General features: G+C 43.3%; 1 protein-coding gene across 1 annotated transcript in view; it reads right to left on the bottom strand.

Moving 5' to 3' along the window:
* Positions 1-23,103, bottom strand: part of KATNAL1 (katanin catalytic subunit A1 like 1) — a gene marked incomplete in the record, with an annotated part of 76,273 nt that overhangs the window by 18,825 nt on the left and 34,345 nt on the right. Inside the window, 7 exon segments of the mRNA NM_001171490.1 lie at positions 2,272-2,280; positions 2,282-2,287; positions 2,289-2,422; positions 5,477-5,603; positions 6,212-6,370; positions 15,092-15,197; positions 15,603-15,730. Of these exon segments, the coding sequence (NP_001164961.1) occupies positions 2,272-2,280; positions 2,282-2,287; positions 2,289-2,422; positions 5,477-5,603; positions 6,212-6,370; positions 15,092-15,197; positions 15,603-15,730 (669 nt within the window).

Genomic DNA, 23,103 nt, shown 5'->3' with positions numbered 1-23,103 from the left:
TACCTCAGGTGGTACTTGAACAGGTGCTCATATGGGAAGCCGGCATCGCAGGTGGTGGCCCTGCCTGCTGTACCACAGGGCCAGGCCCTCCTTCGGCTTTCTGATTCCTGGGCCAGCTGTACATTTAGGCAGCTGTTTCCGCAGGAATGCTCTGTCATGAAGCCGGCGCTGCGCCGATCCGAAGCCAGGAGCCAGGTGCTTCCTCCTCGTCTCCCATGTGGGTGCAGGGCCCAAGGACCTGGGCCATCCTCTACTACCCTCCCGGGCCATAGCAGAGAGGTGGACCAGAAGAGGAGCAACCGGGACAGGGTCTGGCGCCCCGACCGGGACTAGAACCCGGGGTGCTGGTGCCGCAGGCAGAGGATTAGCCTAGTGAGCCGCGGCGCCGGCCCGGTACCTTCAATGAGTGGTACTACAACACTATATGACTTTCAGAAACTTGTACACAAAAATTAAACTTAGCTTTTAATTCCATTTTCCACAAACTTTCTGAAAATTCATACTTAAGAAAAAAATGAAACCCAGCCTGTATCTGACATATACACACACAAAAGTAATTCAAGAGAGGCTATGTATCTAAATATAGTTTCTAAAAGAAAATGCAGGAGAAAAACATAGCAGCCTTAGGGTAAGCGAAGCCTCCTTGATACAAAAAGCGTTATCCATGTAAGAAAAAGGTGACAAGAGGACTTCATCGAAACCAAAAACTCCTGCCTATCAAAAGACACTATAGAGAAAACTGAAAGGCAAGTCACAATCTAGTAGGAAATACTCACAAAGCACACACCTGGCAGGATTTACGTAAAGCATTAATGAAACAACACTGCAGAAGAGACCTGAGAAGGCACTGCACAGACGACATGCCAATGGGCAACCAAGAAGCACATGAGTCATCAAATAAAAAATTAAAACCATTTCACAGTCACTGGAATGATTAAAATCAAAATACTGGCAATATCAGATGTTGGCAAGGATGAGGTAATATTAGACCTCTTACTCACTGATGGTGGGAATTAAAATGGTACAACCATTCTGGAATACAAGTTGGAAATGTCTTGCAAAATTAAACATATACCTTCCCTATGGCCCATCCATTCCCTGTTTATACTACCCAAAAGAATTGAAGACATTCATCCATAAAAAAATTGAAGAAAATTTATAGCTTTATTTATAATAACCAAAAACCAGAAGCAACCTTTAAAAGCCCACTATCAGGAGAATAAACAAACTGTATTATAATCATACCAAAGATAAATGATACCTGAATGAATCTAAAAATATTATGTTGAGTGAAATTAGCCAAAGTATATGCTGTCACAATTCCATTTATATAAAATTAAACAAGAGGCAAAACTAATCTATGGTGATAAAAAATAAGGGAAAGTGAACTAATGCCTAAAAACAAGTTTGAATTAACTGGGAGCAAGACACAGAAACTCCCTGGGGTGACAAAAATGTTCCAACATTTTCATTAAGGTATTGATTAAACAGGATTATATACCTGCCAAAACTCATCAAACTGTACACTTAAAATATGCATATTTCACCATATGCAAATTTTATCCCAAAATAAAAAGTTCTGTTGTGAAAATCACAACATCCATTAATCGGATGAACTGATAGTTTCCAAAGTGGCACACTGTGAAGAGCCCCAGAGAACTTTATTTTTAATCAGTTAAATGAGGTTTAACACTCCTCAAGTTTAAAAGTAATAGCTTTAGGCCGGCGCCGCAGCTCACTAGGCTAATCCTCCGCCTGCGCCTGCGGTGCCAGTACTCCGGGTTCTAGTCCCGGTTGGGGCGCCAGTTCTGTCCCGGTTGCTCCTCTTCCAGTCCAGCTCTCTGCTGTGGCCCGGGAGGGCAGTGGAGGATGGCCCAAGTCCTTGGGCCCTGCACCCGCATGGGAGACCAGAAGCACCTGGCTCCTGGCTTCGGATCGGCCCAGCGCCGGCAGTAGTGGTCATTTGGGGGGTGAACCAACAGAAGGAAGACCTTTGTCTCTCTCTCACACTAACTCTGCCTGGCAAAAATAACAAATAAATAAATAAATAAAAGTAATATCTTAGAAAGTGCTACCAAAGTTATGAACAGGAGCACTGCTCTGCACATACGAATTTCTCTTTAATGTAAAGAACACCGTGGCCTCTGTTTCCATTTGGTACAAATCAGTTTTGTGATGCTACGAACTTCCTTAAACGCAAATGACAATGGAGTAAGGATTTGGCCAAAAAGAAAACGGGAATAGGAAATAACAAGGCACACAACACAGCAGAAGGCCGGCGTCATACCTGTTGGGAGAGGTATGTATATCCTTTTCTCTAATCTCCTCCGCAAGGCTTCATCGATGTCCCATGGGAAATTAGTAGCAGCCAAAACCATAACCATCTTGGAAGGATCATCATTTTCTAAAGCTCCTCCAACTCCTGTACAGGGTGAGGAGGGAAAAACACATAACGCTTTTCTTACAGTCCTGTATTCTTTCATTTGGCTGACATTCTAAATGTCGGCCACCACGCCTGTGGTAGGCTCAATGACGAACATTTGCCTGAGCTCCGGATGGTGGCAAAACCAAACACAAGACAATGACAAAAACCAACAAAGTAGAAGAATCATATAATCTAATCCAGAATTCAAATAAAAAAATAGATTTTTCTGTAAGAAGACGAATATATTTTCTTCTGAAAAGAAAAAGCATGAGAGTGTGGCTCTGTTGGAGCCCTTATTCCTCAAAAAATATTTATGCAAAAGGCAGGCAGAGAAGAGGGAGAGGAAATCTGGCTCATTCCCCAAACGCTGGGCGTTGTGAACTCCGTCCAGATCTCCCATGTGAGTGGGACCCCAGCCCCTTGAGCCATCACTGCAGTCTCCCAGGGTCTGCAGAGGCAGGAAGCTGGAGTCAGGAGCAGGGCTGGGTTTCCAGGCATCCAATAGGGGACCCCAGGCGGAATCTTACCCCACAGAAACCTTTTGAAGTCTAATTTCTCTCTCTCCAGAAGACAGACTAGAAGAGGGTTCAGTTACTTAAAATACTGACAAGCAATCATATTTTTGAAAAACAACTCGTATTACAAAAATTTTCCCCTTCAATCTTTTAAGTGACTTCTAAAATATAAGAAACCTTTTAAGAATGAACTTAATAATCAGACGAAAAAATATATATATTTATATAAATATATATTTATATATAAATATAAATAATATAAATATAATATAAATAAATAAAAATAATATAAATAAAAATATAAAAAATAAAATAAATAAAAATAATATGAATATATATAAATGTATAAATATATATTTATATATAAATATATTTATATATTTATATTTTATATATATTTATATATAATAAATATATATTTATATATATAAGTATATATAATATATATATATTTATAACCAACTATATGCATGTAAACTATTTTCTCAGAATTAAAATTTTAGAATAAAACATTTTAGCTGACACAACACAAACTCTGTAAAAAACACAGAGAAAATAATATAAAAAACCCACACACTGTGTTGATAAGATGTTCTAGCCTGGTGTAACAAAGTAGTGGATTTAAAGCAACATTGTACTACATTATTAAATTTATTTTAAATAAATTATTACCAAATTCCTACATATTTCAATTATCATCACAAAGACTTGCACTATCCAACTAACAGTATTAGTCAGAGATGCCACTCAATGACACTCAGCTGACTAAATCTGTATTCAGTGATTTACTTTTCCAATTTATAAAAGATTTATTTATTTATTTAAAAGGCAGAGTTACAGAAAGAGAAAGGGAGAGACAGAGAGAGAGGTCTTTCATCACTGGTTCACTCCCCGAATGGCAGCAATAGCTGAGGCTGGGCCAAAGCCTGGAGCCAGAAGCTTCATCCAAATCTGCCACATGAGTGCAGGGAACCAAGCACCTGGACCATCCTCCACTGCTCTCCCAGGCACATTAGCAGGGAGCTGGGTTGGAAGTGGAGCAGCTGGACTCAAACCAGCACCCACAGGGGATGCTGGCACTGCAGGTAGCGGCTTAACCCACTTCGCCACAGCGCCCACACCATGTTTTCCAGTTTTTTAGCTACCTAATGTTTTCCCTTACATCCCTTCAACAAAATAATAAACTCATTGATGGAAGGGAGTGATAGTTGATTATTTTCTGTATCTTACAGTAGTGTCTGGTACTGTAATAATATGCATATTATAAATATTCGGTTAGTATCCCTGGTTGGGATAACATGGCTCCTAGGAAACACTCTGGATATTGTCTCTAAAAACAGCCCTGAGCCCAGAACTTTTCCTTCTATGGCTCCCTAATGCCTTTTCTTTGTGGCTGCGTAACTCCTAGCAATGCTTCAAAGCCCAGTTCAGCTGTGCCCTTCCAATAACTCCCTCAATCTTCTGGCACTGCTTCTGCTGTGTTCTCACTGCACAGAGTCTACCTTTACCATAGGACGTATAACATATTGTAATTATATGCTCAGTTGCCTGTTTCCCATCCAGAGCTGTGGTTCTCAAACTTTTTGGTCCAAAGACCGTTTTATACCTTTTATTGAGGAGCAAGTTTTAGGTGTGGTGGGGACACTTGCATCCCACATCAAAGCACCCAGGCCCACTCCCAATTCCAGCTTCCAGCAAATGTGCGCCCGGGGAGCAGCAGGTGCTTGCCCAAGTGGTTGGGTCCATGCCACCCATGTAGGAGTTGAGTTCCTGGCTCCTGGTTTTGGCCTGGCCCAGTCCCAGCTGTTGTGGGCATTTGTGGAGTGAACCAGTAGATAAGAGATCTTTGTCTGTTTCTCTGCCTTTCAAATAAATAAAAATTAAAAAAAAAAAAAGAGTTCCAAAAGAGCTTTTGTATAAGTGGAATATGTTGAACAGTAGATATTAACACAGAAAATTTTATTCATTTAAAAATAACAATATGTTACTTGTTAACAGAAATAATATTTTTATAAAAATATTTTCAAAAATAAAAATTAGGAAAGAGGAATTCTTACATTTTTGCAAATCACTTTAACGTCTAACTACACAGAAAGCAGCTCAGTTACCCTATGTGCTTCTGCATTCTGTCTTTATGAAATCCCATGTCTTACCCTGCAGCACGCTTATGAGAGAATGAGTGAAAAGGGCAAATAAGGTCATGATAACATTACGAAAATGGCTTAAACCTTGCAGACCCTTTTCTAACAAGGTCTCTCCCCTGAGACTGTGGAATACACCCCTGGAAACTTCGCTGTAAACAGCAGCCCCTGGCAGTCCTTGGTTTTTGTTACACCAGAGCCTGAAATGGGATGTGATCGGAACAACTATGCAACACGTGCACAAATAAATGAATAAATGGATAGATGAACAAATGAATCAAAAATAAATACAGGCTGCCTTCTAGTCCATTCATTGGAAATTTCCAAGTAGTGGTCTGCAAGAAATTCAAGAAGGAAAGCTAACAGTTTCCAGACAGTAATTAAATGTCAATTACCGTCCATCTGAACGAGCAGCTCCGACTTGACCCTGCGACTTGCCTCATGTTCATCAGAAGTTCCTCTTCGACTGCAGATAGAATCTATTTCATCAATGAAGATCGTGGTGGGAGCATAAAATCTAGCCTTTGTGAAAACATTTTAATGAAGTAATTCAGTGATTTTGTAAAACAGTCTGATGAGTTTTTAAGATACCACCTTTTGCTTTCAGAACAATAACAAAACAGCTGCAATCTCCCCCTGCAATGATGCTATTCACATCACAAAAAGGAAATTTCTGAAAATGAAAGTTCTATGGTTTGTGAAGGTAGGTGACAGAAACCTGGGGAATCACTGTACTATTCTACATGTTTTTGTGTTTGAAAATTTCTGTAATGAAAAAAATTTTGAGGATAGAGATTGACCTAATTATTAAGTAAATTCCTTATGAAAAGGGACCAAATTCAAATGACAGATCAGTTCCTAACTGATCTTCACAACACATCCTAAAGTATCCTCTGATCCACCAGCACAAAGCCCTTACACCCGCACTGGACACGATGCCCAGGGTCCTCCGTTCACCACGGCGAGGAAGACACAGCGATTCCCTCACAGCCCCCCACCCGCGTTTTGTTCATGTGTCCACACTACGATGATGCAACACCATGTCCTTTTTAAAAAGGAAGCTAGATTATGGGGGCACCGTGCACCTACACAAGCAGCCCTTGGAGAAACCTAAACACATCGTCACTCACCATTTCAAACAACAGACGGACCAACTTCTCCGACTCGCCTCTGTATTTAGACGTCAGCGTGGAGGAGGACACATTGAAGAACGTTGTGCCACACTCCGTGGCAACAGCTTTAGCAAGCATAGTCTTCCCAGTGCCTGGGGGGCCAACCATCAGCACACCCTGAAATTTCAAAAGAGAAACTAAATGAAATATAAGACCTTAATGCTTTTTAATAAAACATCATCCACTATTAACGTACATGAAGATTTTCCCACCAAAATTGTCATTATAAAATCATGGTGCATTTGGCAAGAGTAGAAAAAATGAGGAGTGATTCACAAAATGTCTCAAATCAGAGGTAGTAAGATAAGCTAATAAAAGGTCTAGACCACAAAGAATCTTCTCACACATTCAGAAAGAACGTTTCCCCAACTTGGCACAAGATGTGATATGTAATCCTGCATACTGCTTAAGAGTGATTGCTCTGTTTAAGTGTAATAGAAGTAAGATATTATCTACCCAGGTGGAATTATACAAACCTTGACCACCACTGGGGACACAATCCATCTTCCATAATGCACCGAATACTTATTGTGTGTGTGTGTATGTGTGTGTATTACAGCTTTTAGTCAAAAATAAAGATCCACTTATGAGTTAATAAAATAACTACTATCCAGTGTGGTTCACACATAATCAAATTAGCCAGAATTTTATCAGTTTAATGTGCTAGACCATTTAGATAACATGCAGTGTTAGTGAAGAAAGAGCCACTAAATATAGACTAAAAACAAAATTTAGTTACTTCTTACCTTTGCAAATAAACACAAAAATATTCTATAAAAAGCAAATCAATGAGGAATAAAAACTCAAGTCTCGAAGACTAATGGATTTTTAATCATTATCATTTTCTTTCAATACTTTTAAGATGTGTTATATATACAGCTGTCATTATACTTCTTTGATATAATAGCTGATGACACCTTAAAAAGAATTCTGAACCAACTGCTAATTCATTTGATAAGCTTCCGAGGGGTCAAACTTTGGAAACTATGTGTATATTAAGAGCTCATAAACTCCAAATTCAGAAATTGCCTAAACCTTTGTCTTGAAATAGAATTTTGACTCTTGGGGCTGACACTGTGGCGTAGTGGGTAAAGCTGCCACCTGTGATGCCAGCATCCCATATGGGTGCTGATTCAAGTCCTGGCTGCTCCACTTCTGATCTGAGTCTCTGCTAATGTGCCTGAGAAAGCAGTGGAGAATGACTCAAGTCCTTGGGCCCCTACACCCAGGTGGTAGAACTGGAAAAAGCTCCTGGCTCCTGGCTCCTGGCTTTGGACTGGCCCAACTCCAGTCATTATGGCCATTTGGGGAGTGAACCAATGGAAAGAAGATCTCTCTCTAATTCTACCTTACAGATAAATAAATCTTTAAAAGGAAGAATTCTGACTCTCTCTCTGCCTTTCAAGTAGATGAAAATAAATCAATGAACATAAAATTAAAGCTATAGAATTTTGATACACAGAACATCTAAGGATCACTAGGACTTGAAACACTAGATCCACGACAATCTCTTTTTGCTCCGTAGGGAGGCTTTAACTGTGTTTGAGGCTGAGATTTTGAAAACTGATGCCACAGGTCCTGTTGTAAAGTACAGTTGTGCAAAATTCCTATTTCTCTAGTAACTCCTTTCAGCACCTTCCCAGCCTGTAATGTCACGAACACAGCCACCTCCGCAGGAGTTCATTTCCAGCGTTAGTATCCACACACAGGTACAACCTGGATACAACACAGTACTTCTGAGTTTCCCTCCCTCTTGGCATTACTCCTTCAGTCACCTCCTCTTGGCCCTGTATCTCCTGAGTCCTAGTTCTTTCCCCATCAGTATATAAATGCACTTAAATCTGTCACAGTGAGAGAAATAGATCTTTGGGGCAGGCATGTGGCACACAGGTTGAGCTACCACCTGGGACCCCTGCAGTCCATATCAGAAGGCCCGGGATGGATGCTCTGCTTCTGATGCAGCTTCATGCTACTGTGCCTGGAAGTCAGCTGATGAGCCCAGTACTTGGGTCCCTGCCATGCCAGTTGGAGACTCAGACGGAGTACCTGGCTCCTGGCTTTATCCTGGCCCAGCGCCATCTATTCAAAGCATTTAGTGAGGATTTAGCCAGTGGACAGATTCTCCCTCTCTCTCTCCCTCTCCCTCTGTGTGTGTGTGTGTGTGTGTGTGTGTGGTGTGTTATATGTGTGTCAACCATTCAGCTTTTCAAACAAATAAGTACATACATTTTTAATCTTTCAGTTGAACCCATAGATCTGTTAGCAACTGTTCACCTCTTGGAACTTCCCTTTACTGCCACCCTTCTTCAAGAAACAGTTTATGCTCTCTACATGTTCGTTTTTTTTTTTTAAAGATTTATTTATTTATTTGAAAGTCAGAGTTACACACAGAGAGAAGGAGAGGCAGAGAGAGAGAGAGGTCTTCCATCCCCTGGTTCACTCCCAGGTGGCCGCAACAGCCAGAGCTGTGTCAATCCAGAGCCAGGAGCCAGGAGCTTCTTCTGGGGCTCTCACACGAGTGCAGGGGCCTAAGGACTTGGGCCATCCTCTACTGCTTTCTCAGGTCATAGCAGAGAGCTGGATAGGAAGCGGAGCAGCCAGGACTCAAACTGGCGCCCATATGGGATGTCAGCACTGCAGGCGGTGGCTTTACCTGCTACACCACAGCAATGGCCTCTCTACATGTTCTTTACCTCCTACAACCTGACTTCTGCCTCCTCCCTTCATTTAAAATACCAGATCTATGAGTCCAGCGGTCAATCCTATTCCCTGCCTCTGCTCTGACCTTCAGTGTGGCTGGCTTGTGTTTGTCCCCTCCTCCCTTCCTTCGGAGAGTCTGTGACACTGCTCTTTGCCTGCCATTTCTCCTACTATTTCCAGTGTCTCTCAGATGTCCTCATCCCCTGCCCTTGCATTCTGAAAGCAACTGTAAGACTCTTGCTGCTTCCCTTTATAAAATTCCTTGAACAAATTCATCATACTCATATTATTACTTCCATCTCACAATTCTGATTTAATCTCCAATCTACCCTAAGCTTCAAATCTTTATTTCCAATTACATGCTGAGATTTTAAACATTCTTAGTTTCCATTTGTCTGCTCCTCTCTCGGTTTAGAAAAGAAGCTGGCTGGCCTTTGCCCCCCAATTCTGGAAGGCAGCCTCTAAATCGGGGCAGGAGTGTTATTCAGGGTGAGCTCTGAAATTTTATGCTAATCAGGTGACTCAGAGCGGGCCGCATACGGTTTATGCTAACAAGATGACTCAGGATGGGAGTTGACCACGTCATGTGCTTACACAGGCAGTGCTTTGAGCCATGGGGCATGCACTCAGCCTCTGGGGAGAGGCCGGCCACCGGGAACTGGAGAGTGACACCCGTGGGCAATTGTGCTTACATAATGAAACCCTGCTGCATCGGCACAGCTTCCAGGCTTGGCAACACTAATACAAAGTGCTGCGTGTCGTCACGCATCCATCTGCCAGGAGACTGACGCCTCCAGCCTCCACCGGGAGGGGACAAAACCACCATATTCAGAATCCTCGACCTTGCGCTGTGCGCATCTCCCTTTGGCTGTTTCTGATTTGTACCCTGCGGCTGCAACAAAACTGTCGTCTGCTGAGTTCTGTGACTCATCCCAGAGAGCGGCTGAACCTGGGCAGGTACTGGGAACATCTGGATGCATGGCCAGCTGGTCAAAGTGAGGCCGTCTGGGGAAAACCTGCTCTCAGCCCTTCAGGTGTGGCCTCCTCTGCGTGGGTGCCGTCACAGTCACTCGATTCAAGCCTGTAACATGTACAACTTGTGCCTGTCCCTCAGCCCTAGAAACAACCACTTACATCTTCCAAATCCACCCATTTCCCGCCATTAGCCAATGCCTCTCTTCAGGTCCTCACTGCGTGGCTAGATTATTCTAGGGACCTGCAGAGTGGACTCCTTAACTGTACACACCTGCGTCCATCCCCAACCCACCCCACACTGCCACAGAAAGGCACTCTCTCTGCATTTGCAAAATCCCTCCAGGGCCCCTGCCGCCAGGAGCAGGCTTACGGGGCTCCTCGGGAAGGGAGGTGGGGTGGGGAGGTGGGTCACACCTAGCACTCCAGCAGTGACTTCTGTTCCACGTCCCACCTACACACGCTGTACTTCAAAGGCCACACAGAACACCTCCACTCTACCCTCGTACACTTTTCCTCTGTGTGTACACGGCATCCATTCACCTTAGAGCTTTCCATCCTCACATCTGCCTGTTGACCTTCTATGTATCTTTCAAGTCTCAGCTCAGAGCCACCTGCTCCGGGAGATCACCCCTGATAGAATTCTGCTCAGCAGGTCCACTTACTCTTCTGTCCATTTCCCTGGCACGGCACTGGCCACACTGCCTTCAACAAACACTATACTCAGCATAAGCCTCTACTGCATTACCTGGACTGGCTTATTCTCCCAAGCACCTGAGCTTCCTGGGGCTATTAGTTATCCACCTTGGTACCTTGTGCACTTAGCCCACAGCCTGACACATGGTAAATAACTAACGTGCACTTTCTCAATACGCCTCTACTGAATGCTTACCAAATGCTGGTCCTCAAGGCTACCATGTGAAACTGTGATAAAACCACATACAAATCCTGAAGAAACTTTCAGTGTAGTACAGGACATACAGGCAGCTGAGCGTCCCTCATCAGAAATGCTCCCAAACCTGAGACGTTCCGGTGACAACCTGATGCTGCGAGCAGAGCACCGCAGACCTGACCGTCGCTCACGGGAGAACGCGAGCACACTAAGCATACAGTACAAAATCACCTCCAGGCTAGGCGTGTAGGGCGCAAATCAATCTCATGTTCAGACCTAACTCCCAGCCCCAAGATATCTCATTCCATATTTGCTGCAAATATTCCAAAATCTGAAAAAATTAAACATTTGAAACACTTCTGGTCTCCAGCGTTTCAGAAAAAGGATACTCAACCAGTAAAGAAGTTACAGTGCAACTTGAAAATGCTAAGATGGGCTGGGTGGGTAAACCGTCTCAAGGTGACAATGACGCAGGCATGTATAAGATACCGAAGTCTATGAGGGCACTTCAAAAACTCATGGCAAATGGAATTAAAAGATAATCTTATTCTGGTGAAATCCATATTTACAAGGGTCTTTCAAAAGGTCACAGAAAAATGTGTATTATGAAAAAACCATCCATGGCATTTAAAATTTTCTGCACCTAAATAAACTTATCTTTTAATGTCGTTTTTCTGCATTCCATTCGCAGGACATTTGTATGTGTTCATATTTACTTATTTATTTCGGTCACTGAAAAATACAGCAACCTATATCCTAGGTATCTCCTTATTCTCTGAGTATAACTTACAACTTTGCCTTAAAAAAAAGATTGCATAATCTGAACTGAAAACTTACAAGGAACGACCTTATTTTATTGTTAGAAAATTTCATGCTACAGGTATGTATTTTTGAAAAGGCAGCTAATTTCACCATTTTTTAAAAAAGAGTTATTTATTTATTTTAAAGGCAGAGTTAGAGAGGGATAGACAGAGAATATTCCAGCTACTGGTTCACTCCCCAGATGGCCACAATGGCCGGAGCAGAGCCAGGCTAAAGCCAGGAGCCAGGAGCTCTGCTGCTGCAGGTATTTGGAGTGAACCAGTAGATAAAAGCTTTCTTCCTCTGTATCTTTCTCTATGCTTTTCAAATAAATTTAAAAATAAAAATAAGATCACAGAGCCAGTAAGTGGGGAAGCTGGGGCAGCCTGGACCCAGGTTCTGCACCCTTTGCACATGGTGCTCCCTTGGCAAATTCCAGTGCATGTGTCTCCCAAGCCCACGAAGACCTTCTCACCTACATCCCACTGCTCACGTCACTCATCCCTCCCCACGCTCCCACAACATCAGCAACGTCTTGAACAGAATGAAATCCTTGCAGTCCTGCAACTCCCAAGCCAAATCCCCCGTTCTCAGGAATGAAGGCTTCTCTATGCGTGTCACGCCCGCCCTCTGCAGTACTCTCAGGGTATACACAGCCTGTACTCCCAACCAGGCTCCCCTCTGCCCAACACTTACAAAGTTCCATGCACCCGCCTAACTCTCCATCTGGGATGTCTCATAGCTCAGAACCATGTCTTGAAAAACCTACACATTTTCCAAGTACATTACTGAGGAGTCATATACATAATAGGGGTAAATAAGTATCTGATGGGAGAATAAAACAACATCACACTACACAGGAGAAAAGGCACACATAAACACAGAAGCTGAGACACGTCTTTCATTTTTAAAGATCTACTTACTTATTTACTTGAAAGGTAGAGCAACAGAGAAGGAGAGGAGAGAGAGAGGGAGAAAGAGAGCTGTTCCACCTGCAGGTTCACTGCACAAAAGGCTGCAACAGCCAGGGCTGGGTCAGGCCAAAACTGAGAGCCAGGAACACTACCCCAGCCTCCCATGTGGGTGACCGGGACCCAAGTACTTGGGCCATACATGCTGCCTTCCCAGGCGCATCAGCAAGAAGCTGGACTGGAACTGGAGTAGCCAGGACTCAACCTGGCACTCCATTGTAGGATGCTGGTATCATAGAGGGCGGCCTAACCCGCTGCCCACAACACTGGCCCTCAATTTTAGGTATTCTAAGGGGACTATCATGGCTGATGCACCTATCTGGGCCTCAATTTCCCAGGCTGTCAAACTGTGGGGATCTGCTCAGTTCTCAAAGGTTCACTCCAATCCAAAGTTCTGCAATTCAGATTTTAAGACAAATTTTATAAACATCTCAAATTTTTGTGGTACCCTCCTTAATTGTAAATCCTCCCTAAAATCTAGTTATTGTCCCAATTTTTGCAAATCTCTTCAATTATAACCTATAAAAAAGAGTTTGATTTATTTCAGAATTTTATTCTACTGATAGAGAAAAAAATTTCAATACCCCAGGAATAAGGTATAGGCCAGATAAATATTTACAATTAGTCTCCACCCACTTTGCCAATAAATACTACAAAAGCACAGTAAGCAGTAAATAAATTGATAAAATCACATCATATTTTTCTAACAGTGAAATGAGAATCTTTTTAAAAACAAGTAGACGATTTTTCTTCTTAGGAATAATACTGGGGCAGGCATTTGGTTCAGTGGTTAAGGCACTGCTTGTGACACCAAAGCCCTTATCAGAGTGCTTGGGTTCAAGTCCCAGTTCTGCTTCTGATGCCAGCTTCCTGATGTGCACCCTGGGAGACAACTGCGGTGGCTCAAGCACCTAGGTCACTGTCTCCTACTTAGGAGATCCAAACTGAGTTCTGGCTTCTGGCTTTGGCTTCTGGCTTTGGCCTGACCCAGCCTTGGTTGTTGAGGATAGCTGAGGAATGAAACAGCAGATAGTAGTGGACTCTCTCTCTCTCTCTCTCTCTCTCTCTCTGTGGGTGTGTGGGTGTGTGTGTGTGTGATGCTCCCTTGGAATATTCCAGTGCATGTGTCTCCCAAGCCCACCACCATCACCAGTTAAATGTGAGGTGAAGGAGGCCCCATGAGAGACGCTGGCAGAGCAGCTGGCGAGAAGGAACCTGGGTGACTCCAATCACCAGAGGCGCCGCCCAGCTGCCCAAGGCATCTGGGCTTGTGTTTTGCTTTGCTTTCCATAGCTGTGATTCAGAAACGCGAATAGGTGATCAAGCCAGGACTAGAACAGAAACTAAGCCTGAAAGCGGTGAACTTTAAATTTTCTGAAAGGCTCTAAGCTACTGCCTGTCCAGTTCATTTATTTTAATTTGAAAACACCACAGTTAAAATTGCATTCTTTCTCAACCTATCCTATTATGTGTTACTTTATGACATACAGGTTTTATTAGAGCAAAAATGAACACTTCTGAATTATAACACCAGTCATCACAATAAATTTTCACTACAATAGAGCATAAATATATAATGATACATGATTTATGCTGTTAAAATACCTTTTTAAAACCTTATTTAGTTTTTAATATTGTTTTGAAAGCTATGACAATGGGGGAATTTCAAATAACAGCTTCCTAAAATAAGGTAAATCTGTAACAAATGTAGTCTGTAGGAGTTTTCAGGTTATGAGAAGTAATCAAAATGCATTCTAAGCTATCCATTAAACACACAATTTCTCCTCCTCTTCCCTGCAGGCACACTGACAGAGAAAAAGACTGTCCCAGCTCACTCAGGAGGGCAAGGGGGACCATGCTTCTGTTCAGTCCCCTTGTCTAGACACAGAATGGCTCTGTCCAACGCTAAGACACACAAAGGGTCCAGGCAGCAAGGAAGGCGAGGGGCTGCAAGCATCTTGGGAGAGACTTTACTACGACAAAACGAAAATGCTGGACTTAGAAGGATGAATGCTGGGCAGGCTTTAAGCTGGAGGCGGGCAAGCCGGGAAGAAACACACTTTCTGATCGTATCTGAGAATTATCCCAGGCCTGGAGGAGAACAACCATCAAAGAAATAGTGTGGGAAATACGGCCAACTTTCAGAAAGGCATTTTTGGATCAAATACTTATTCTATAAGACTATGTACTATCACTGATTAATCTGCTTATTAACTTTCTGTTACAGAAATAGCTGTCTAGCAGATTCTCAGAACTAATCTCTCGCTCAGCACTCCCGGGGAAAGCACCTTAACTATGCACTGCAGCTCAATCCTTCCGAGCCATCTCGCCTGCTGTGCAGAACAGACAGGCCTCAACCACAGATCTGAATCCAGTGCTGGGGTGCAGCCAGACCTCCCCAACCTTAGACACTGCTAACCCCATGAGCAACCAACAGCAAGGCCGCCTTTCATCATCACGCGAGCACATACTCAGGCCAGAACCTCTGGAATCCATCCTTACTTTCCACGGTCGTCGAATCCCTTTGAAGAAGTCAGGCATCCACATGGGAAGAACAACAGCTTCCCTCAGCAGCTTCTTAGCTTCCTCCAGATCCGCTATGTCGTCCCTTTACAAGAACAGCAGAGTTTCAGAGTGTTTACTCAGGGACACCTCTGATTTATAGTCAAAATTAACTCTCTTAAATGTTTGTGCTCATGAAATTATTCTTACATTAAGAACATTATTCTAATCCTCAGTGCATACAATGACCACTGAAACCATACTGCAGTTATTAATTAGGACATGTTATTAAATTAACGACCTTTGTCAGTTGTGTCAACACCAAATTAACATGGAAAACATGCTGGATTACATTCCAGCAGAACCGTCCTGCCAATTCTACAGTCACACGATGGATGAAGCCACAGTCAGGAGATGAACAAAAAAAAGCAAGAGAAAACTCACACATGCCAACCGAGGACTTGCATTCTTCTGTCCTCTACTTTAACTCAGTAACTTAAAAGATGCTCACCAATGAATGCTAGGATTCCTGGATACAATGTCTCTTTCCAGGGCCTCCACCAGGTCCTTATCATATCCAGCGCCATCAAATTTTGGAATTTCACCATCACTTGCACCATCTTGCATATTTTTCCTTCCCTGGGGATGGGTATAAAAAAAGATATTGATCAGTAAAAGGATAATTTAAATTCACATAATTAAGCTTTGAAACTACTTTTATCGCTTTTCAATTTCATTATTTTAGGATAGTACTGTCTGATCACGCAAATGTTATCTACCCAACCCCCCGTCCCATTGAACTCATCAGAAACAGATGAACCAGGTAACTTTATTGTAAACTTCAAATGAACACTATTGGAGGCACAGTTGCAGGTAAGACTCAAGTAGTCCTTTGGCAGATGGGGAGGGCCTCCCTCTGACGCGGTGGGTGCTAGAGAGTATTTAGAGTGTTAACACATAGTCAGAAAGAAAACCGATTTACTGAACGCCTATGTGGCAGGAAAACCACATACACCAGCTCCTTTACTACAACGACCCTACAAGGCACAGACTAACCTTCACCTTTTTATAGATTGGGAAGCCAGGCCTCAGAAAAGCTCAAGAACTTAATCAAGTGCACTAGGCCACGTCCAGGCACTACTCCCTGCTTCCAGACGCCCTTGCCCTTCCCTGGCAGCAGCCTGGGCCTGTCAGAGCTCTTAGGTCCTCGGAAACATTCAGGAAAGCACGCGGCAGATGAAGAGCTGAGGCTCTGTAATGGCTCCTTACAAAGACACGTCCCTGTCACTCTGTCACCCTATCAGGAGTCAGGCTTTCTTTAAATTCTTTTCATTTTTATTTTTATTTAAATAATTTTTATTTATAGAACAGGAATACACTTAATGTATTTCATACAAACAGTTTTAAGAACATAATCACCCCCATCCTAATGGGATTCACTGTTCCTACTTCCCTGCCCGCCCCCCGGCAAAGTTTTAAAAGGACCTGTTCCTGAACACATGGCTCTTTTTCTCTCTGTCTCCTGATCTCTCTCCCTCTCTCTGTCTCTGTCTCTCTCTCTCTCATTCTCTCTCTTGATCTCTCTTACGCTCTCCTCCTCCCTCTTTTCCTTCTTCACCACTTCTCTCCAGTCTGTCGTGTTTCTCCCAATAAACACTTTCCCTTAAAAAAAAAAAAAGAAAGAAAGAACATAATGAGGGGGGCAGGCGCTGTGGCATAGCGGGTAAAGCCACCACCTGCAGAGTCAGCATCCCATATGGGTGCCGGTTCTAGTCCCGGCTGTTCCACTTCCAATCCAGCTCTCTGCTATGGCCTGGGAAAGCAGTAAAGATGGCCCAAGTCCTTAGGCCCCTGCACCCGTGGGGGAGACCTGAAAGAAGCTCCTGGCTCCAGTGCAGCTGCGGCCAATTGGGGAGTGGATGGAAGACCTCTCTCTCTCTCTCCCTCCCTCCCTCTCCTCTCCTCTGTGTAACTCTGACTTTAAAATAAATAAATAAATAAATAAATCTTTTTTTAAACACACACACACACACACACACATATAATGAGGAGCCGGTGCTGTGGCATGGTGGGTAAAGCTGTCGCCTGCAGTGCCAGCATCCCATATGGTCACCGATTTGAGTCATGGATGCTCCACTTCTGATCCAGCTCTCTGCTGTGGCCTGGGAAGGCAGAAGATGGCCCAAGTCATTGGGCCCCTGCACTCACGTGGAAGACCCAGAAAAACCTCCTGGCTCCTGGCTTCAGATTGGCACAGCTCTGGCTATTGCGGCCATCTAGGGAGTGAACCAGCAGGTGGAAGACCTCTCTCTCTCTCTCTCTCTCTCTCTCTCTTTCTGCCTCTACCTCTCTGTAACTCTGCCTTTCAAATAAAAAAATCTTTTTTTAAAAAAGAACATAACACTGTCTCTCTCTCTCTCACTGTCCACTCTGCCTGTCAAAAAAAAAAAAAAAAAAGAACATAACAATATTTCCCACCCTCCCTTCCCCTCCCTTTCTTATTTTCTTTTAATTTTTGTGATGACATACTTTCAATTTACTTTATAATCACCTTCTTCCCAGTAAGCCACTTGGGCCAAATGCCAATGGTAGAGGGCCTTTTTAAACAGCACTACTAATACCCTTTAAGCAATATATTTTATCCCTAATTTGTCATTCAATAATATAATGTTTCAAATCAAATTATATGCTATGGTTTCCATGGAGTTCTGCCAAGATTTACTCAGCTTTGAAGAATTTTTATTTTTTTGTAAATGTACTTATTTATTTGAAAGTCAGAGTTACAGAGAGGGGCAGAGGGAGGGAGGGAGAGAGAGAGAGATCCTCCATTTGCTGGTTTACTCCCTAAATGGCGGAAATGGTCAGGGCTGGGCCAGACCAAGGCCAGGAGCTTCATCTGGCCCTCCCAAGTGAGTGGCAGGGGCCCAAGCACTTGGGCCATCCTCCGCTATTTTCCCAGGCACGTTAGCAGGGAACTGGATGGGAAGTCGAACAGTCAGGACACAAACTGGGCCCATACAGGATGCCAGCGTCACAGGCTGAGACTGAGCCCACAGTGCCACAAAGCCATTCACCAGAGACAGCTCGACTATTGCAGTGTGGCCCAAATCCTTGGGCCCCTGCACCCATGTGGGGTACCCGGAAGAAGCCCCTGGCTCCTGACTTCAGAATGGCCCAGCCCTGTCTGTTGCAGCCATTTGGAGAGTGAACCAGCAGATGGAAGATCTCTCTTTCTCTATCTCCCCCTCTTTCTGTTAACTCTGCCTTTCTAATAAATAAATAAATCTTTTTTTAAAAAAATTCATTTTAACATCAGTGTCTAAATGGCAGGGGAAGACCTAATAAACACGACACCAAGAGAAAAGAAGAGTGGCCCATCTATCTGAAGGCAATAGGAACCAGAAGTGATTCTAATAGGAATAATTTGCATATAGACAAAGAAAATTTTTCATTTTATTTTGCTTTAGGTGTTTATAGAGTGTGAATGAAAACACATTATCTACCCTCATCGCAAGTCTACTCTATTGGGGAAACAAGTTACAAATGAACAAGGCAAAACATGTAATTATAAGCTGGAATACTGAGTACTCGGCATGGCTAAAACGTACTGAGCGGAAGGGAGAGCCTGCAGGGATGGGCAGAGGGGAGTCTGGATCTTCTTCTCAGTACACGGGAATAACAAGATCTGATTTACATTTTTAGATGACCCTCTGGCTGCTATTCAGAAAAGGAGAGGGCGAAGGAGGAGGACAAGCAAAGAAGTCAAAGCCTCTCACCGCACACAAGAGCTAACATGGACATGAGCCAGTTAAATGACTTGCCCGAGAATCCCAAGTTTCTCAATGACACAGATGAGCCTGGAATACATATGAGGTACACAAAGACAAGATCAAGATGGTGAGGTTATTTAAAGGAACAATACCCTCCCACACATACACAAGAGTCAGGAATATTTGAGGAAAATTAAAATTAAGTAATGAATTTAGTTATATCAGGAAATCAGCAAAACAGCTGATTATCCTTCATAACACATACATACTGAGAACAGGAATATCAAATATAAACAACTGTACTATCAGTTAACCAGCCAGATATTAACCGCAATATCTAAGATAAACTATCAGTTTTCAAGCAATAAGGCTATCCTTGCCCCCCATATTATTACCTGTACAAAAGACAGCTGCAAAGTCACTGAAATGATTTTAGAATTCTTTGTGGGGGCCAGCGCTGTGGCACAGCGAGTTAAAGCCCCAGCCTGCAGTGCCCACATCCCATATGGGCGCTGGTTCAAGTCCTGGCTGTTCCACTTCCAATCCAGCTCCCCGCTAATGCACCTGGGAAAGCAGTGGAAGATGGCTTAAGTCCTTGAGCCCCTGTACCTGCATGGGACACCCAGAAGAGGCTCCTGGCTCCTGATTTCAGACAGCCATTTGGGGAGTGCACCAGCAAATGGAAGACCTCTCTCTCTCTCTGGCTCTACCTCTCTCTGTAACTCTTTCAAATAAATAAAATAAATCTTTAAAAAAAGAATTCTTTGCTTAGATTTTCACATTAGCTGACTAAGGTCAACATTGGCAAAAGCTGGTTAACTGGCATGAAGTCTGACACGTCGATAAAATATTTTTAGCTTTTTTATTTAACTGAGAACTAAATTATCTATATTAAGAAAGCTTTATTAGTCATCATTTATTCATATTGGCTAATCATTCTATTTGAGAAAAATGATGTTCAAAATGGATAATCAGATACTATAGTCAATGACACAATTCAACCAAAATGCAAATGATGCTTTTGTATTTTACTATGCAGCCCTTCATGTTGGAAGATTAAGTTAAAGACAGTCAGTCACTAGCTCTGGTCTTGTACTTTTAAGACAAATACTAACAAATTATATTCAGGGATAGCTGATTTGGGTGACAAAAGTCCAAAAGCCATGTCATATGGAAGAGGACCTCGGGCACTACAAACATTTAAGCTGAAGAACAGGCTAACACAGCAACACAACCAACTCAACCGCTCCAAAGGAAAGAGGCAGATTTCCAATCAGCAAAAGAACTTCCTCACGGTGAGTTCTGTCCACCAGAGGAGTCAGCTCTCTTGTTACACAGTAGGCTGCCCAAGATCAGAATTATGGGGTTTTGAGCCATCAAAGCCTCTGGCCCACAGACCCAGGGACGGCTAGCTCACTTACAACTGATCTCAGGTTCTTTCTGCACAGCCACTGTTTCATTTGCGCAGCTGATTCACCTGCTGCCTGAATTCAGTGGCACAAGGCAAGTGCAGAATTTTTTACAAATCTCATCATTTCTCTTGTTTTAGAAAACTGACTTTGTGTGGAAGGGTACTGGGGTACAGCAGGTTAGGCCATCGCTTGAGATGCCTACATCCCATATCAGAGTGGGCCACCTCTGTTTCTGATCCAACTTTCTGCTAGTGCACATACTAGGAGGCAGCAGATGATGGACCAAGAACTTGGGACCCCGCCACTCATGTGGGAGACCTAAATAGAGTTGCTGGTTCCTGGCTCTGGCCTGGCCCAACCCCAGATGTTGTAGGCATTTGGGAAATGAACAAGCAAATGGAAGTTCTCTGTTTCTCCCCGCCTACCCTCTCTGTCACTCTGTCATCCAAATAAATAAGTAAATATTTTTAAAAAAATAAACTGTCAATGTTTAAAAAGGAAATGGTATCTGATAGTTTATTTTTAAAAAACAACTATTTGTGGGCTAGCGCCGCGGCTCACTAGGCTAATCCTCCGCCTTGTGGCACCAGCACACCGGGTTCTAGTCCCGGTCGGGGCGCCAGATTCTGTCCTGGTTGCCCCTCTTCCAGGCCAGCTCTCTGCTGTGGCCCGGGAGTGCAGTGGAGGATGGCCCAAGTGCTTGGGCCCTGCACCCCATGGGAGACCAGGAGAAGCACCTGGCTCCTGCTATCGGATCAGTGCGGTGCGCTGGCTGCAGTGCGCCGGCCGCGGGGGCCATTGGCGGGTGAACCAACGGCAAAAGGAAGACCTTTCTCTGTCTCTCTCTCTCACTGTCCACTCTGCCTGTCAAAAAACAACACCAACAACAACTGTTACCTTTTAGGTGATGTTGTGTTGTCTCCTATCGTTGTTAGCCCCTCACTGTCCTGTTCCACTGATAACTAAAACTCACACACTGCTCACCATGTACCACGTACTATTCCCAGCACTTCACATATTTTGATTCACATATTTCTTCTAAGGCTTTGAGGAAGGTATTATTATTTCCATCCCATAGATGACAAAACAACAACAACAACAAGAGGCACTGGAGAGAGTGAGTGAACTGCCCCAGGACACACAGCCAGATCCCAAGCAATCTGCTCCAGAATCAGTGCTCTCAGAAACTGTGCACACTACAGCACGCTGCTGCATCGCCCCAGGCTCATCCTACCCCAGTGTGAGAGAAGCAATCACAGGAAAAGCCAGACAAGATCTCTAATGTGCACCTTACTCTATCATTTCACAAAGTAAAACTGGTTGATAAACACAAAACAGTGCTTGGCACTGGAATATTGAAATAATGAACCTCGTAGCATTTTGCATACTTAGCAAGACACATGTCCTTTAACAAGATTTATGAATACTTACTATGTGTCAGGCACTAGGGATACAGCCTTGAACTAAACAGACAGAAACCCCTGCTCAGGTTTTGGGTCCTCAGACACAAATTAATAAACTACACTATAAAACATTCATAGCGAGTACAGGTGACTCAAGGTGGAACTACACGTGGCAAGTTCCAGGAACAGCAAGGACATCAATGGAAAGGCATGAAATGAGGGGAGGAGTAAGAGACGTGGTCAAAGAGTAATGGATGGCAAACTGTGGAGGGAACATTGTAGACCACTGTAAGTATCCTTTCATCCAGGATGAGAAACCATGTGGAAGGCTCTGAGCAGAGGACAGAGACAATCTGACATCCCATGCTAAACAGGAACACTCTGGTCACTGTACCAGGAACAGAAAGGAGAGCAGCGGGTTCTCTCATGCTCTATTTTACACTTTCTTACTATACAAAATAATCAGTATGAGTGGTACATTCTAAGAAAAGAACAAACTTAAACATGGCTATAAACATTCCAGATTCAACCTTACTATGCAATGAAATACCACATTGAAACACAGCTCATAAACTAGTAAAATAGTCTTAAAAGTAGAAAACTGGGGATAGTTCAATCAGGAAATACACAAACTATAAATTCAAGAAACTACTGGTTCACTCCCCCAAATTGCTACAACAGCCAGAGCCAGGCCAGGCTGAAGTCAAGAACCGGAACTCCGTCTGGGTGAGCTGGATTGAAAGCAGAGAAGCCAGAACTTGAGCTGGTACTCCGATATAGGATGCTAACCTGCTGCACCACACACTGGCACTTCTGCCTGACCTTCTGAACAAGAGTTATCTGGACACAAATATTCCCATGATTTGAAACTCATGCTTTCAAAGACTAGGACAACAAACTTCTAAAAACAGACTTTGAATTCCAAATCATAAGTTCAATCGGAATTATCGAGACATAAAACTACTTTACCATGATCCGATACGATCAGGTAAAAAATAAATTTAAGAACAAAACCCAGCACTATAAATTAGCTGCCATCACAGAAAGAGTATGTGGAGTGATTTAATATACAAAAGACAGACTATTTCCTTAAAAACAAGTCATTGATAATTCATATGGCCAGTAAACACATAAAAGGGCTTTCAATCTCATACATTATCAGATAAATACACAACACACAGTGAATATGTTGGTAAAACCACAGTGAAGGGGCCAGCACTGTGGCGCACCAAGTGAGGCTGCTCCCTGTGGTGCCAGCATTCCACATGGCTCCGGTTCCAATCTAACTAGTGTCCCTGGGAAAGCAGTGGAAGGTGGCCCAGTCACCTGTGCCCTGGTACCCATGTGAAAGACATGGATGAAGTTCCAAGCTACTGGCTTTGGCCTGGCCCAGCACCAGGCCACTGCAGCCATTTGAGGACTGAACC

Source organism: Oryctolagus cuniculus, chromosome 9 (assembly GCF_964237555.1).
Source record: "Oryctolagus cuniculus chromosome 9, mOryCun1.1, whole genome shotgun sequence".
In the NCBI taxonomy this organism is placed as follows: domain Eukaryota; kingdom Metazoa; phylum Chordata; class Mammalia; order Lagomorpha; family Leporidae; genus Oryctolagus; species Oryctolagus cuniculus.
This window is presented reverse-complemented; position numbering and strand designations above follow the sequence as displayed.